Below are 17798 nucleotides of genomic sequence, written 5' to 3' on the forward strand. Positions count from 1 at the left end.
ACTTCACATATATCCCCTCTACTATCAAGAAAACTGAACAAGCCAAATTATTACAGAATGCTACACAGAAATATCATGCTAACAGAATATTGCAGTCACACATGACAGGAATAGTGTTAGGGGAATGCAACTAGGGCAACTGCCCCCTGGTCAGAGAGCACCTTAAGCCAGCTGGAATCTAAAGAAGCACTGCCTGGGCTTTGCAGTCCCCAGTTATGTCTAACACCAGCTCTAGCAGGATATATATTTCAAATCTAATATATTCTAATCACAAAATAGAAATAAAATTTTTTTTTCTACCTTTTGTCGTCTCTAGTTTCTGCTTTCATCTTCTTTTCACTCTCTTCCCTCCAGCGTCTGCTCTCTCTATCTCTTCAATCCAGCATCTGCCCCTTCCATCCACTGTCCGCCCTCTCCCCTTCCCTATGATATCTGTCTTCTTCTATGCCCCTCTCTCCTTTCCATCCAGCCTGTGCCCCCTCTCTCCTTTTTACATGATTCATTCCAGCTTCACTGCTCTCTTCATTTTTATCTCTCCTACACCAGATCTAGCATCGTTGTCCCTCTATGCTTATTTCTCTGCTGACCCCGTCCCAATTTATCTACTTTCTCATGCCTGTCTCTCTCCTTCCCCTCTTCTAATCTCTCTGCCAGCTGTTTCCTTCCTTTTTTTCTTCTGCCTTCCCTCCTCCTCCTGTCCAGCAGTAACTCTCTTCCCTTCCTCCCCTCCCAGCAGCATCTCTCCTTCTCCTTCCCTCCAGGTCCAGTAGCAGCTGTCCCTCTTTTTTCCCTTGCCCAGCAGCTTCCCAGATTCCTTTCCCTCCTCCTCTCCCAGCAGCATATCTCCTTCTCCATCTCCAGTAGCAGCTGTCCCTTTTTTCCCTTGCCTAGCAGCTTCCTAGACTCCAATAGTAGCTTTCTCCCCTCCCAGCAGCTCTCCTTACTTCCCAGCGCAGCGATTCAGGAAGGCAGCCTCGGGTTCTTTGTTGGGTCTTTGTTGGGTCTGAGGCCGCCTCTGAGGAAAGAGGAAGTTGCATCATCAGAGGCAGCCGTGACTCAGCAAAAACCCCAAGGCTGCCTTCGTGAATCGCTGCGCTGGGAAGTAAAGGAGAGCTGCAGAGGGGAGAAAGCAGACCGGCAGGAAATTGAACTTAATCAATCTCGCTGGCCCTGCGCAGACCAGCAGAAATTTCCTGCGGACTGGCACCGGTCCGCGGACCGGTGGTTGAAGAACAGTGATCTAAGGTTATCAAGGATCTGTGCTCTGGGTTCAGGATCCATAGTCCAATTTTAGAGTTAGAAGTTTTCCTTATTTGCCTGATATATTAGGGAAAAAAAAGGAGGAGGAGATGGATTCAAAGGGATTCCATACAACTCTGGAGCAGAGATTGTAGGCTCACACTCAGTGGGAAGACAGGTCAGAATTTATATCTGGTACTCAGATGATTCTGGATGGAGAAGTACTCTTGAGAAAAAAATGGACCATTATCTGCTCCCGTGCCAGATGTGGCTCCACTGAGCCACTGCTGCTTAACATGGGGACCCATGATCTACAGCACCTGGTATTCCCAGGTGGTCTCTCATTCAGATAGTAGCCAAGCATGACCTTACTTAGCTTCCGATGAGAAGAGCAGGCCTACTCCATAGCTCCTGGTGCACTGAATCGATAACTTCAAAGGGTGGGAGAATTGGTACTATAACGTTATGAGACCTCAATGATATGTTGGAAGAAAATCTGGGAGGTGGTCTCTGCAGGCCTATAAGTGCTATGTTCAGCATTGCTCGGTACTGAGGAATCCGATGTTAGCATCAGTGCTGCATGCAACTTGAAAATGTCACTGAATTCCCTCTGAAGAACTTTAGATGACCCCGGAAGGAAGGTACCAGTACCTCAGAAGCCAATACCGAAGCTATCGAGGCTAACTTAATGAATCACACAGTCTTCTAATATTAAACAACTTGAAGAGATGCACCAGTACCATATGACATCAGGTTGGTACTGTATGTGCAGGAGTGAGTTGAAGCATCAATATCTGAGGCGGTACACTTCAGAATGACAGCGATGAAAGGCTTGCAGCGAGACTCAATGCTGAAAATTCCTACGACGCTGATCTCGATGTATGAAGAGGATGCACTGGTACTGCATGCAGCTAACTGGTACCGAAGGTGCAGCAGGTGTCGAAGCATGGTTGCCTCAATAGGATATGCGCTTCAGAAATAACAGCCTGCATTGAAAAACGACAGCGTTGAGGAGAGGCATGTATCAAGAGACTCAATGCTAGATAAGTCAATGACGCTAGTAGGTGTCTATGTCCACCGGTATCAACAGGGATCGGTACTACGGAGAAGTCCAAGTTGCTGGAAATCTGATTCCAATCCTAATATTTCCTAAAAGAAAATATATGTTGAGTATGGTAATTTGTTTTTCCTTGTGGTTTGGTTTAGTTAGCTCTGGACTCAGAATCAGCCGGAGAGGACGATATCGAAGTGGAGTAAAAAGAAGGCTGAGAAGCTGTCGACGCTGTTGGCAGGGGCAAAGGCTTGAAAAATGCCTAAAGGCCACACCAAAACATATTTTGTTGTACAGAAAAGAAGGGGAAAAGAGAAACAACAAACAAGGAAGTAAAAGAAGATTAAAAAATGAATTAAATGAAGCGGGAAGGCAAACTTGAGGGAACGAAGTTCAGAAATGTGGTCTTCACTCTGCAGAAAATGAAACACTGACCTCGCGAGCCGGCGGCGGTTGGGAAAGCACTCGTGCATGTGCGGTGCAGGCAGTCTTAAAGCTTTCTAAAGCTTAAAGTGACAGTATACTTTTACACTGTCCGTACCAGGCTCTGTGGATGACGTCACCCACATGTGAGAATATGCTGCGGGAGGAGCTTAACCAAGATGGCAGCCTGAAGGCATTTAGCTGAACGCGCTCAAGTCACTTACCTATGGTGAAATGAAAATCTAAGACCAGGGTGTATACATCAGAACCCAGGGAGCGACAATTGCTTGGCCCAATTGATGCATTCATCGAACACGGTCTCCACGGAGAGCCGGATGAAAAATCCTCGGCACAGGGTGGGGGGCATATTGTAGAGCCCCGGCTCCTCTTTCGAGGCAACCAGTCTTTCGTCGGAAGAGCGCACCACGCCAGCGCAGCCACTCCCCCGGCTCGTGTTACAGGACACAGGAGTGAGGGGAGTCTAGCAGCTGCCTCCGAGAGCTGCGAGGATGAGGAGGAAGAAAAACAGGCAGTCCGGAGAGTGTCAGCTGCCTCAGTGAGTCAACTATCACTGCTGGGAGACCTGGAAACAGCAGGAAACTTGCAAGAATCATCATAAAACAAATTACAGAAGGTACTGTGAACCTCAAGGACTTAAGATTTAATTACACTGTAGCTCCTCTTCAGAAGCCTCCAGTGCTAGATTTAAATTCTATATAGGATGCTATTTCCACTTTGCAAAAACCAAAGACTCCAAAAAAAACCAAACAAAAAAAAAAAAAACTGCCAAAGAAACTTAACAAGATACCATAAAAGAGACAGAAAAGATCAATTGGTTCTCGAAGAGATTGTCGATTGACTAAATACCCACAACACCCTACAATGAGCTCCAAATAGGAGTTAGAAGAGTCACAAATAGAATTTAATAAGATTTGATAGGAAATGCCCTCAGTGTGATCAGACAGCGAAAGGAGCAATACTCCTGCACTCAAATCATGAAGCAAGGACCACCAGTCCCTGCCCCCACACCATCATAGGGCTTTTCCAAGGTGTGTGAATAAATCAATCAGTGCAAAAAAGTGCAAAAATTAAAGCACAAAGCAACACACACGGGAAAAGATAGTCAACAGTCTCTAAGAGAACCTCCGCCACACACAAACCAAAATCACAATGCTGACTTAGCTGGAATAGGTGGCAAAACGAACTCCCAAAAGCAAGGAAGAACGCCGAGTAGATGGGTCAACCAGGCATGGTTTCGGGAAACTCCCTTCCTCAGGAACCAGAACAATAACTCTGAAGACCGTCGGGCCGGCTGGGGGAGGGTGGAGCTGTCCCTGGGACCTCAATTGCAATCTCATTGCTCAGGGATTCTATCTGAGACACTTACATTGCAACAAAAGGTGGGCAAATTAGAAAAAAAATCTGTTGAACAAGACAAGAAGTTGGATATTTTAGGAGCACAAAATCAGCTCCTTATAAAAGAAAATGGTAATATCAACTTTAAGCTAGAAGTTCTGGAAAATATAACACAAAGAGATCTTGAAAATCCCACAGAATTCATTTTTCCCTATCTCAAAAATTTATTACATTTCCTTAAGAAAGAAGAAATCTCCAGAAGAACCCCAGGAACCAGACAAAGATGTTATGGACTTGACGAATTTGTTAGAGAAGTCAGATTCAGAACAAATTACTTTTACTACACTGTTCAGTTTGCTCTAGATTCAGATAGAGTGGTTGTTGAAGTTGTTTTTTCAAATATAAAGATGTTTTGTTTCTGAATCAAAAAATAAGAATGTATCCAGATGTACCCAGAATAACACAAAAAAAAGGAAACAATTTTTGCTTTTGAGATCCCAGGCTTTAAAAATGGGTGCAACTTTTGTATTAAGATTCCCATGTAAATGTCTTGTTAATTTTAAGGGAGCTAGATATATTTTCTTTGAGTCTACACAATTGACGACATTTATTTTAGAAAATGAGGTGAGATCTGCAAGTACCCCTGTCAGTATTCAGGAATAAAGCTCTAAGTTAGTAGGTTGGCATCAATTCAGGTACCTGTCTTTTTTTCCTAATAAATGTTTGGGCAAACTCTTCAATTTTGTTGAAACCCCTCCTCCAGTGATTGTGGACTAAATAACAGTTGAAACAATGTTATTTTATTTTCTAAAATTATTTCAAATATGAATTGATTTGTGGTGGCAACTGCTTATTTCAAATATGATTGTATTATCATAAAAACTGAAAATTCAATAAAGAATACAAAAAAAAATTGAATATGCTGCCTGCTTGTCTAAGGATAACACATGTATACATCCCTGCTATTGTAAAAGCTGTATTTATGATATCAATGTTATAAATATATTAATTTCAGGGCTGAACTATAGGTAAGACACATAAGCGACTGGTCTTGACCCGTCGCTTTTTTTGGATCGCTAAAAGCGATCACTTTTTAGTGATTTTTTATTTTTTGTATTGTCAGGGAAAGGAAATAAAAAACGTTTTTGAAATACTATTATGTTTTTTAACCAAATTGCTTTTATCTATGCACTTTTGTATTATACATTTACATTAGTGTGATTGTCTATTTAGCTGTTTAGTATTCTGTGACATTAAAGTTAACCAGGCCAAACTTTTATTTTTTTTTTTTACTGCACTATTGACATTCCAAGCAGCATGTAGGAATAAGTATGTAGCACACTCAAAACTCAGATGCACATAATACTTCTAGGCAAATCACAGGGCCTATACCCCCATCAGGAAGTGAAAAAAGGCAGAAAAGAGATCTTTATTGCAACTGGCTCATGTTTTTAAACCGAAAACACAAACCAACAGCTATATAAATAGCCCATAAAAGCCCAGCTTCATAATAGCCATAATAGAAAATTGTTATGGAGAAAATTGTAATCTGAAAGATGATTGGCGAAGGGATGGCTCAAAGGTTTGAATAGCTACGCAAGTCTTTCACTTCAGGTCACTTGCATATATTTGCTCAGGTCAACAGCAGCCCAAAGTCCTCACCATCTAAAACAGAATCCTATTGCCCTGGTGCTTTGGGCAAAGTAATCAGCAATGTAAATGAGCTCTTACCATTCTTCCTCTCGCTCAGAGGGGGCAGGTTGGGATTCAAGGTCAGGTTCAGGCACATATCTGGTTGCAATGAGAGCTCTTGCAATTCGTTGGTCACGGCTTCACTCTGGGGGCTTGGCGCAGACAATGCTGTCAAGACCGTCTCATCCTCATTCTCGCCAGCCCCACCTCCGTCCCGTCCATTGCCAGTGCTAGAAGGGGGTGGGCACAGCAGAATGGAGAAATCCACTTTGGCTTTCGTGCTGGCAACCTGAAAGAGAGAGAGTATTCAAATTAATAATCTAGAAGACATCAGTAGAATGAGGAAGGCTTTCAGTTCCCAGAACTATGGTATGACACAGAGGTTATGTTCAAAAACACACAAAAAGAACAGGGGCAACAAAACCACAAACTCAAAAGCACAGAACCAGAGTGGAATTGTCCCAATCAGAATGGTGCACAAAAAAGTGTCTTTCAACTCATCTGATGAATCCAAATGCCTTTGTTCATACAATGACTCAATGACCCGACATGTACATGTTTTGGCCTACCCGGCCTGCATCAGGAGTCTTAAGAGTCTTCAGGTGTGCAATGAAATGAATAATAAAATGCACAACTCAACCAAACGCTGCTTCAAAGTGCGGAGAACTACCGAGCACACACGGCCTTGCTGTAAATGAGGTTATGTTGAAATTTGTGCCATGTGGGAGTTGTTCAGTCTCCCAATTAGATTATAGGTTAAATCCCACAGACAGGTCTTTCATACCAAGTATGGACACTGCAAGGCAAGGTTGTAAGCAGATAAAAATATTAAACTGAGATTCTGTCTATACCATAGGGCTCCTTTTACTAAGGCGTGTTAGGGCCTTAATGCGCAGAATAGTGCATGCTAAATTGCCACGCGCACTAGACCTTAATGCCAGCATTGAGCTGGCGTTATTCTAGAAGTGTACCACGCGGTAATTTTGTGCGTGCGATAAAAACACTAGCGCACCTTAGCAAAAGGAGCCCATAGTTGCTAAAAACCTTAATAGGCTGTAACCAGGGATGTTAATTCCAGCATCCTTACAAAACTCAATACGACCTGTCAGACTTTTCCCACCGATTTGTAATCCTCTGATAACGTTTAGAATTTTTTTAGTCCTTCAATCCATAAAGCAGAGTTTAATACAAGATGAACTTTCACAAAGCCTCAAAAGACAACTGTTGGGCATCATAGAAGAAAAATAAAACTGAGGTGGGGTGTGCAAAGACAGCAGCATGGACAGCTCATATTCAAAAAAACTCAAACTAACATATACCAGATTTTATGCACTTTCTAGCTCCATTGGATAAACATAGAAACATGATGGCAGATGAAGGTCAAATGGCCCATCCACAACATCCACTATCTCCTCCTCTCCCTAATAGATCCCACATGCCTATCCCCATGATATCTTGAATTCTGATACAGTCTTCATCTCAACCACCTCCATCGGGAGACTATTCCACACATCTACCACCCTTTCTGTAAAGTAGTATTTTCTTACATTACTCCTGAATCCATCACCTCTTAACTTTATCCTTTGCTCTCTCCTTCCAGAGCTTTCCTTCATTTGAAAAAGACTCTCCTCCTATACATAATGCCACAAAGATATTTAAACGGCTCTATCATATCCCCGTTTTTCCTCCAGAATATACATATTAAGGTCTCTGACTTTGTCCCTGTATTATTTATGACAAAGACCAGTAACCAATTTTGTGGTAGCCCTCTGGACTGACTCCATCCTGTTAAATGTGCGGTCTTCAAAACTGCACACAATATTCCAAATGGGGCTTCACCAGATACAATGATATTATCACCTCCCTTTTCCTACTGGCTGTTCTCCTTATGCATCCAATCATCTTCCTGGCTTTGACCATTGTCTTTTCTACCTAGTTTGCCACCCTGAGATCATCAGACAATCACTCCTGAGTTACTCTCTTCTTCCATGCACAGAAGTACTTTGCCTCGTATACTATACTGTTCTCCTGGTTGTTTTGTAGCCCAAGTGCATAACCTTGTATTTTTTAGAATTAAATCTTAGTTGCCAATTACCAGACCATTCTTCAAGTTTCGTCAGATCCCGCCTCATGTTATCCACACCCTCTTAGGTGTCTACCCTAATACAGAGCTTGGTTTGAACTGCAAAAAGAAACTTTGCCAGTTGTCCTTCCGCAATATCATTCACTAATAGGTTAAATAGAGCCGGCCTAAGAACAGATCCCTCTGGCACTCAACTAATATCCTTATCCTCCAAGCAAACTCAATTTAATAATAATAATAGCTTTATTTATATCCCGTCATACCTTTACAGTTCAAGACGATGTACAAGAGGTGCTTTAAGGACAGCAAGGTAACATCAATTAGATTTGGGAAGGGGTAGATAGACAATTATGTGACGGGGCAATATAGGGTAGGAGGAAGGAACGTGTAAGACGAGGTAGGTGTTGAGTAGATTTGAAGGATCAGATAAATTTACCACTACCCTTTGTCTCCTTCCACTTAACCAACTTTTAGGGCTCATACCGCACGCATTCAAATTTATTTATCAATCACCTATGAGGTACCGTGTCAAAAGCTTTGCTAAAGTCCAAGTACACTATATCTAGTGCCACACATCCTAATAGTGGAGACTTTATAACTGTTGCATTATCCTACCCAATGGATTTAGTATTTAAATACCACTTATGCCTGAGTGGTTTACATTCAGATACTCAAGCATTTTTTCCTATCTGTCCTGGTGGGCTCACACTCTAATGTTCCTGTTCAAAGTGGTTTTACTGTTCCACCTCAAATGATTTGTCTTCCGGCCGAACAGAATATAACAAGGACTTAAGAGGTCACTTTCCTTTTCTACAGACCACTATGTACGATAAAAAGGTGATCCAATTTATTGAAAGAATTAGTAATCTTCAAATACAATATAAAACTCTGTGAACATTCAATGCACGCAGGACCTTGCAGTCACCCCGGTCATCCCTAAAGAAGGCCGGAAGACAAATCATTTGAGGTAGAACTGTAAGACCACTTTGAACAAAAACGGAAGCAACTGCGCACAAGGAGACAGAGTTCACTGATAAAAAAACATAATGATTATCTGCAGAGCAAGTCTGCAATCCTGAAAACTCTGTCCAAGTAGACAATCACTAAGAACATTGCCTTTAGAGTCAATTCTTTGGAGAAGGTCTTCAGTCTCACCAAGGAGTTAAGACAAGGGTGAGATCCCACTGAGGCATCTCTGCCTAGCATGGGGGCTTTATCCGCTTTATACTTCTTGTAGCCATCTACCAGTCTCTGACATCGGTCTGAGGAAAGTTTGGCCCACTCCTCAATGCAGAATTATTTCAGCTGTGAGATGTTTGAGGGGTTTCTTGCATGTACAGCCCATTTCAAATCACCCCACAGCATCTCAATGGGATTAAGATCAGGGCTTTGACTCTGCCACTCCAGGACTCTCAATTTCTTAGTTTTCAGCCAGTCCTTGGTGGATTTACTGATATGTTTTGGGTCATTGTCGTGTTGCAGGGTCCAGTTCCACTTCAGCTTTAATTTTCTTACAGATGGTCTACACATGTTCCTCAAGCACCCTCTGATACACAGTAGAATTCATGGTAGATTCTATGATGGTGAGCTGGCCAGGTCCTGCTGTAGCAAAGCATCCCCACACCATGACACTTCCACCTCTATGTTTCACAGCTGGTATGAGATTCCTTTTCTGGAATGCTGTATTTGATGTACACCAAACATGTCCTCTTTTCCGGGGTCCAAATAATTCAATTTTAGACTCATGTGTCCATAGAACACTATTCCAGAAGTCCTGGTATTTGTCTATGTTCTCTCTGGCAAACTTTTGTCTGGCCTTGATGTTTCTCTTAGAGAGCAAAGGTTTCCTCCTTGCACACCTCCCATGCAAGTTAAATTTGTGCAGTCTCTTTCTGATTGTAGAGGCATGCACTTTGTAGCAAGAGCTTGATGTAGGTCCCGTGATGACATTTTAGGGTTTTTGAAGACTTCTTTTAGTATCTTATGGTCTGCTCTGAGAGTCAACTTGCTTGGACAGTCAGACTTGGGCATGTTACCAGTTGTTTGGAAAGTCCTCCACTTGATCACTATTTTCCAGACCATAGAATGGCTAATGTAAAATTCTTTTGAGATCTTTTTAAATCCCTTACCAGCCTTATAAGCTGCTATAATCTTCTTTCTGAAGGCCTCAGACAGCTCTTTTGATATCACCATGGTGTTCACTCTCACCACAGCAGTCATGAGCACACCAAACTAAATGTCTGAGGTTTAAGTAGGGCAAACCTCCTTCAAAATGCTGAGTAAGGATGTTCTAATCATGTGTACCTGATGTGATACACCTGTGTGTGATTTGAGCCACTTTAAGTGGGAGGATATGCGAGAGTGTCCTAATTTATTCCTCAGTTAGAATACACATTTTTGTGGATATCTTTTATTTCAACTAATACCTTTTGTTTCAACTAATAGCCAATCTGTCAATCGAATCGGGAAAGATTCCGGAGAACTGGAAGGTGATGAATGTTATGCCAATCTTCAAAAAAGGTTCAAGGCGAGACCCGGGTAACTACAGACCAATGAGTCTGACCTCGGTAACGGGAAGGATGGTAGAAACGCTGATAAAGGACCACATCATTGATCACCTTCATGGACACAGTCTGATGAAAACCAGCCAGCACGGTTTCAGCAAAGGCGGATCTTGTTTGACAAACTTGTTGCACTTCTTCGAGGGAGTAAACAGGCAGATAGACAAGAGCAACCCGGTCGACATTGTATATCTGGACTTTTAGAAGGCGTTCAACAACGTTCCGCATGAACGACTACTTGGGAAAATTGCAAGCCATCGAATCGAGGGTGAAATACTCACATGGATTAAAAACTGGCTGGAGCATAGGAAACAGAGAGTGGTGGTAAATGGACAATACTCGGAAATAGAAGAGCATCACCAGTGGGGTGCCGCAGGGCTCGGTGCTTGGACCCATGATCTTCAACATCTTTATAAATGATCTGGACATAGGTACGACGAGTGAGGTGATTAAATTTGCGGACGATACAAAGTTATTCAGAGTAGTGACGACGCAGGAGGATTGCGAAGATCTGCAACGTGACACAATCAGGCTCGAGAAATTGGCATCGACATGGCAGATGAGGTTCAAAGTGGATAAGTGTAAAGTAATGCATGTCAGCAACAAAAATCTCATGTATGAATACAGGATGTCCTTGCGGTACTTGGAGAGACCTCCCAGGAAAGGGACTTGGAAGTTTTGATCGACAAGTCGATTAAGCCGTCCATGCAATGGCGGCAGCGGCGAAAAGGGCGAACAGAATGCTAGGAATGATAAAGAAAAGGATCACGAACAAATCGGAGAAGGTTATCATGCCACTGTACCGGACCCTCACCTGGAGTATTACGTATAGCACTGGTCGCCGTACATGAAGAAGGACACCGTACTACTCGAAAGGGTCCAGAGAAGAGCAACTAAGATGGTTAAGGGATTGGAGGAGCTGCCGTACAGCGAAAGATTAGAGAAACTGGGCCTCTTCTCCCTCAAACTCAGAGGGGACAAGATCGAAACATTCAAGGTACTGAAGAGGACAGACTTAGTAGATAAGGACAGGTTGTTCATCTTCTCCAAGGTAGGAAGAATGAGAGGGCACTCTCTAAAGTTGAAAGGGGATAGATTCCGTACAAATGTAAGGAAGTTCTTCTTCACCCAGAGAGTGGTAGAAAACTGCAACGCTCTTCCGGAGTCTGTCATAGGGGAAAATACCCTACAGGGATTCAAGACAAAGTTAGACAAGTTCCTGCTGAACAAGAACGTGCGCTGGTAGGGCTAGCCTCAGTTAGGGCGCTGGTCTTTGACCAGAGGGCTGCCGTGTGAGTGGACTGCTGGGCATGATGGACCACTGGTCTGACCCAGCAGCGGCAATTCTTATATTCTTATGTTCATGAATAATTCAAGGAAAAGTTTTGTTGTTTACCTGCCATTACATCACTTTCTTTTCCAGAGATGAATAAAAACACAGATTTTACATCCATATGTGAACATTTCTTAAGAAAGAACTGAATATTTCATGGGGTATCCTAATATTTTCATATGACTATATATATATATATATATATATTTTTTTTTTTTTTAAGTTCAATCATCTTTATTGACAGTTTAAAATATATCTTTAAAAAATGTCTTGTCTCCCTGTTTTACTGTTACAGCTATTTTTTTCCTCTATTTGCATCTTTGTTTCTTGATTACATGACCAGCCTCTCTTAACTTTTCCAGATATTTTTGCATGTCTTCCTCTTTCTGTGATCTTTTGTAGTTTATGAAAGCTAACCTCTTCAAGTTTCAAGTTTTAGTAGGATTTTATATACCGCCTATCAAGGTTATCTAAGTGGTTTTACAATCAGGTACTCAAGCATTTTCCCTATCTGTCCCGGTGGGCTCACAATCTATCTAACGTACCTGGGGCTATGGAGGATTAAGTGACTTGCCCAGAATCTTATTCCTTACCTTCTCAGCTACTACTTTTGAAAACCAAAGCGGCCTTCTTCCTCTTACTTCCTTGCCTCACAAAAAGATTTGTTGCTCTAACAATTATTTCTTTCAGTTTTGCCCACTGCATTTCCACTCCTTCCAGACATTCTCATCCAGACGTAATCCCCATCCAAACAAAGTTAGCTTTTTTAAAGTCTAGAACCTTTGCTTTTGAATGAGCTCTCTCTATAACCATCTTAATATTAAACCGTACCATGCAGTAATCACAGGATGCCAGATCATCCATTGTAACATCAGAAACAGTTTCCTGTTTGTAAGCACTAAGTGCAGTATGACCCCTTCCCATATGGGTTCCATTACCAACTGCTGGAACAATTCTTGTAGAGAATCCAAGATCTCCCTACTTCTAGAAGACCCCGCAATAGGAATACCCCAATCAACATTTGGCATGTTAAAATCACCTATTAGTAAAACTTCCCCTTTTTTAGATATACAGTCAAACCTCGGTTTGTGAATAACACAGTTTGCGAGTGTTTTGCAGGACGAGCAAAACACTCTCTCAAATCTTGCCTCGCAAAATGAGCGTTGACTTGATATGCGAGCCCCCTCCACCGAGAACTGGCATGGCCCCCCGTCCATCCAAACCTTTACCATGATCGAGCACTGGCACGTACCACCAACCCACAGGACGTGCCGGTGCCAGTGCCGAACGAACCTGCCGCTGATCTCTGCTAGGCCTTGAGCACCTGCCCGATTTTCCTCAGAGGCTGTAACAACCTTACTCACCATGCCTGTACTGGAAATGTGCTGCAGCCTGCTTCAGATCCAAATTTAGCTGGATCTGGGAGAAGAAATCACTGCCTCAAACATACCACTCCTCTAGCGCTGAATCTTCAGGCTGTCAATCAGACCAATGTCTGACTGAGCCTCGAACCCCTGCTGACCCACAAACACAAAAAGGAAAGAGGCGAAATGCAGCCACCTCCCTGGGAGACCCCGCTACAGAGACCTCTACAGATGCCGGACAGCCTGCACTCAAGCCAGTGCAATACAGTAGGTGAGCAAAGCTACAAGAGAAACGGTCCCTGAGCTTCAAAAGGTTTCTGCAGGCTGGCCAACAGGTATCACAGAGAGATTGACCTGTCAGCTACAATCTCAGTCTGCTTCTCCTCTATACAGACAGAGCTAGGCCTTTGACTAGGGGAGCTCTTAGCATTAAAAATCAGTCAAAATATTACAAAAAAGTCCCCCAAAATAAAGATATAAACAGAACAGAAAGACTCCTTCCAGCTCATGTGCAGAAGGAAAAAATGAAGGGGCAGCAGAGTTCTCTAGTGAAGGAGGGAGGATTCAAAAGCTGGAATGGATTCTTTCTGCATGGCTCGTAAGCACTGGGATATAACCCATCTGTTCAAGAATGACACACCTATTGCACTAGAATATGCATTAGCAAATTTCAAATGAAATCACCTCATTTAATGCAAGGGTTCTGGAACATGAATATTTTCCTGCACTTCATGTATTCAGCCTCCAACCTGGTCAGTATTTAGCTTGCATCTATGATAATTTTGGGTAGAATGGCCACATATGCGAGATCTCAATTGAGGAATGTGAAGTCTTAGTCTTTTTTTTTTTTTTTGCACCACCAAGGTCCTGCCAGGTCATTTTACTGGCCATCCCTTAGAGACACCTGTTTGGTTCCAAAAGAGCACATGGTGACGAATCAAAAGCACGCGAGGACAAAGGCGCGCCAACAACCGAGCGCGGACAACTGAGCGCAGGGCTTAATCGTGCCGAAGAAGGCCCGTATTTTAAAGGGCTCTGACGGGAGGTGTGGGGGGAACCCCCCTCTACTTAATAGGGATCGCGCTGCCTTACGCTGCCATGTTGGGGGTGTAACCCCCCCACATTATACTGAAAACTTTTTTCCCTAAAAAACAGGGAAAAAGTTAAGTTTCCAGTATGAGAGGGGTTACAACCCCCCAAACCCCCCACAACGCCAGCGCGATCTCTTTTAAGTAAAGTGGGGGGGGGGGTTCCTCCCCAACACCCCCCATCGGAGCCCTTTAAAATACGGTTTTTCTTCAGCGCGATGAAGTCCTGCGCTCAGTTGTCCGCGCGCCTTTGTCCTCGCGCACTTTAGACTATGAACCGAGCACATTATTGCTACCCTTGATGTACCCACAATAACTTCATCAGGCAGGCAGTACATTTATTCACAAGTCATAGTCAACCATTGATGGGATGTTCAAAAGCATTTGCAAGTCAGGAAAAAAACATTAAGTGAAATTTTGTAAAATCTACAGTTTAAGCAATTCTGTTCTGCTATGCCTTTTCTTGTCTTGTGCTTAAATAAAGCTTAAACAGTCCATGACTGGTACCTTGCTTGGCAACCAGGAGCAGCCCCTAGTTGCCAATTTTGCTGGATTGGTAGTGGGTCAGCCATCACTGACCAAGGCAAGGTAGTTAACATGCCACAGCTTTACAACAACTTTAAAGCTATTATTATTATTACTAGTCTTATAGCCCGTTACATTAACAGGTGCTACAATATATGTGTGTCTGTCTGTCTGTCTTTATTTTTTTTTTCTCTCTCCTTAGCCGCTTTCTATATTTCTGTCTTTCTTTCTTTCTTTTTTTTTTTTTTTCCTTGGCTGTCCACCACCTCCCCTTGCCTGCTCCCCCTGTCTATTCTCCCTTCCTTTTACCTCCCCTGTGTCCACCTCCACCCCTTCACTGCTCCCCTTATCCAGCAGCAGCCCTTCTCCCTTTGTTTTACCTCCTCCCTATCCATGCCTCCCTTCCTTTTTCTGCCCCCCCCTGTCCATCAGCACCTCTTCCCCTTTCCATCAACCCCTCTTTCCTGCTCCCCCTGTCCAGCAGTACGCCTCCCTTTTACTGCCCCCTCTGTCTGCGTAAATGGCATTAACAGGCCCTCCCTTTGAATTAGCGCTGCAAGGCGCTTGGGGGGGTCTCACTTATTTCCTCTGGGTCCTGTCATGTCTGCAGTTTGCTTTTAGACTCGGATGAGGCACGCAAACTGACCTTTCAAAATAAATGAAGGCGCTAAACACAATACAAATGACTCCTTCCTAGGCACAGTGGGGGGGGGGGGGGAACCCCACTTTCGCGTTAGTCGGGTGCTCAGCATGCACAGCCTGGCTCCTATTTGTAATATCTTTCACTCAAAAAAAAAAAAAAAAAACAGGACACTATGCTCGCCCCTGTGAGCCTACAGGGACGGGAGCCTGCTGCTCATTCTCTTTAGTGTTTGCCCTGTCCGCATCTCTCATTCAACTCCCCGTTAGCAGAAGCCCCTGCCCGGCCCTCCCCCACCCCTCCCGTACACGCCAACCAACCTGCCCAGTCAAGCCATGGAGCGTCGCTCCCTTCGCCACCCATGGAGTAAAGTGCTTCCCTCCCCAGCCGACCGAACCAGTCGCTCCCCCCATCCTCCTTCCACACGCCCGCGCTGTGGCCCTCTCGGAGTCAACGGAAGAGAGGTGAGTGGAGAGCAAAGAAGAGGCGCTGGTAGACAAACCGTGAAGAGAGGGAAGGGGAGAGGGGGTCATAGGCTTTTTCCTCCCTCCACTGCGGCGGGAGCCTGAGCCGGCATAGGCGGTTGAGGGTGGAAGGTTGTGGTCGGAGCTGCTAGGCTGTAGCGGATGGGGAGTGTGATGGGGCGAGCGCCCCCCCCCCCCCCCCAACAACCAACTTCAGATTTCAGTTTGTCCGTCTTCAGTTTGCCGAGCCCTTTTTGGCGTCTGCCCTCTGCCGAATCCCAGGCCTGCTCTCCTTCCCATAAGTGCCGGTCCCTCACTCCGCACCATCTAGCGCATGCGCACTCGTGCCACCACAGCGCGACAGATCAGGGAACACGCGGGGCGATTGCGCATGCGCGCTTAGCGTTTTATTATTATATAGATTAGTTATCATTTATATCTCGCCATACCTTGCATAAACAAAAATTCGTAAACCAGTAAAAATTTAAACAAATTTGTTGAATAAATAATTCTTCAGTGATCTTCTAAATGTTTGATATGAAAAAAAAATTCTGAAGTAAATCACGTGGAGGTATAATCGAAAGGAACGTTTAAGTCCGTTTTTATCCAAGTCACAAGTCATCCAAAGTAAAAAACAGCTTAGGACACATTTTCAAAAAATACGTCCAAATTATTTTCTGTTTCAAAAATCATCTAACTATACGTCCTGCTGATCTGATCAATCAAGCTGCTAAATTGTCCATCTTTATACCACATTTTTGTCCAACTTTTCATCCAAGGCAAAAATGCCTAGAAACAGACCTTTTGGATGTGGGAGGGGTCTACAAAGTGATGGACTGGACAACCAAACCCCTTGATTGGTAAAAGGGTTTTATTTTACTTATTTGCATTTTAATTTTGGTACAATAAATTTTTGCCTGCATCTTGTACATTCTGCAGTTTTGTTTGTTTCTCCGGACTGGACAACCAGACATGGCACCTAAATTGTGGGGTACCTTACAGGGCACTGCTGTGAACTTCACAAAAAGGGTGCCATGTCTTCATCTCACTACAGCCCCCTTATAGATAATGGTGAGCCCCCCAAACCATCTCCAAAATCCCCTAGACCTACCTGGGTTTGTTGTGGGTTTTTTTTTTAGTGGAATGCACATTTAACCAGCAATGCAGTGATTACAGTGGCATATGGGCATGGGTCCTCCTCTCCATGGGTCCCTAACCCACCCCCAAGACGACTTAAGCCGCCTCTGTGCAGGTCGACGAGGCTTTCCTATGCCAGGCTGCCAGGTGATGATGGTCTGGAGGCTGAAATTTAAAGGTGTGATTACGATTTATATGGGGGGGGGGGCAGTGATCACTGGGGTAGTGTGTGGGGGTCTGTAGTTTGTGCCTGAAGTGCTTATCTGGTGACTTTAGGTTTTTGTGCTTATCTGGTGACTTTGGGTTTTTGTGACTTAGACCATGTTTTAAATGGTCTAAGTCAGTGGTTTTCAACCTTTTTACACCTATGGACTGGCAGAAATAAAAGAATTATTCTGTGGACTGGCGGTTGAAGAACACGGGGCTAAGTTGTTGGCCAGACCCCACCCATCTCTACCCAATCTCCACCCCAGACCCCGCCCCCATAATAGTACTAATTGCACCTTGCACGTCCCATGCCTCATCTGGAAGCCTTCTGATGTTGCACAGCCAGAGAGGGCTTCCGGTTCAGGCGCAGGATGCTCGTAGGAGCCACTGCCCGAGGCTTTGTGCACTGAATCAGTTAGGAAGAGGGAGCTGGCTCGAAGATAACGCCGCATCGATCGCACCGTGGACCGGCAGTTGAAAAACACTGTTTTGGGCCTGATGCATGTGCTGGCCCTGTGGACCGGCAGGAAATTTCTGTGGACCGGCACTGGTCCATGGACCGGTGGTTGAAGAACACTGGTCTAAGTCACAACGTCCTAGTTCCATCTATGCTGTGCTGTATAACTTTTGGTTAT

At 44.0% G+C, this 17798-nt stretch overlaps 1 protein-coding gene across 11 annotated transcripts in view; it reads right to left on the bottom strand.

Moving 5' to 3' along the window:
- MRTFA (myocardin related transcription factor A) overlaps nucleotides 1-17798 on the bottom strand; it is a 323237-nt gene that overhangs the window by 233632 nt on the left and 71807 nt on the right. For all 11 annotated transcript variants that reach the window (XM_033935101.1, XM_033935100.1, XM_033935108.1 and 8 more), the window contains one exon: nucleotides 5801-6050. In XM_033935101.1, the coding sequence (XP_033790992.1) occupies nucleotides 5801-6050 (250 nt within the window). The remainder of the gene's footprint in view (nucleotides 1-5800; nucleotides 6051-17798) is intronic.

The sequence above is a fragment of the Geotrypetes seraphini genome, chromosome 2, assembly GCF_902459505.1.
Source record: "Geotrypetes seraphini chromosome 2, aGeoSer1.1, whole genome shotgun sequence".
In the NCBI taxonomy this organism is placed as follows: domain Eukaryota; kingdom Metazoa; phylum Chordata; class Amphibia; order Gymnophiona; family Dermophiidae; genus Geotrypetes; species Geotrypetes seraphini.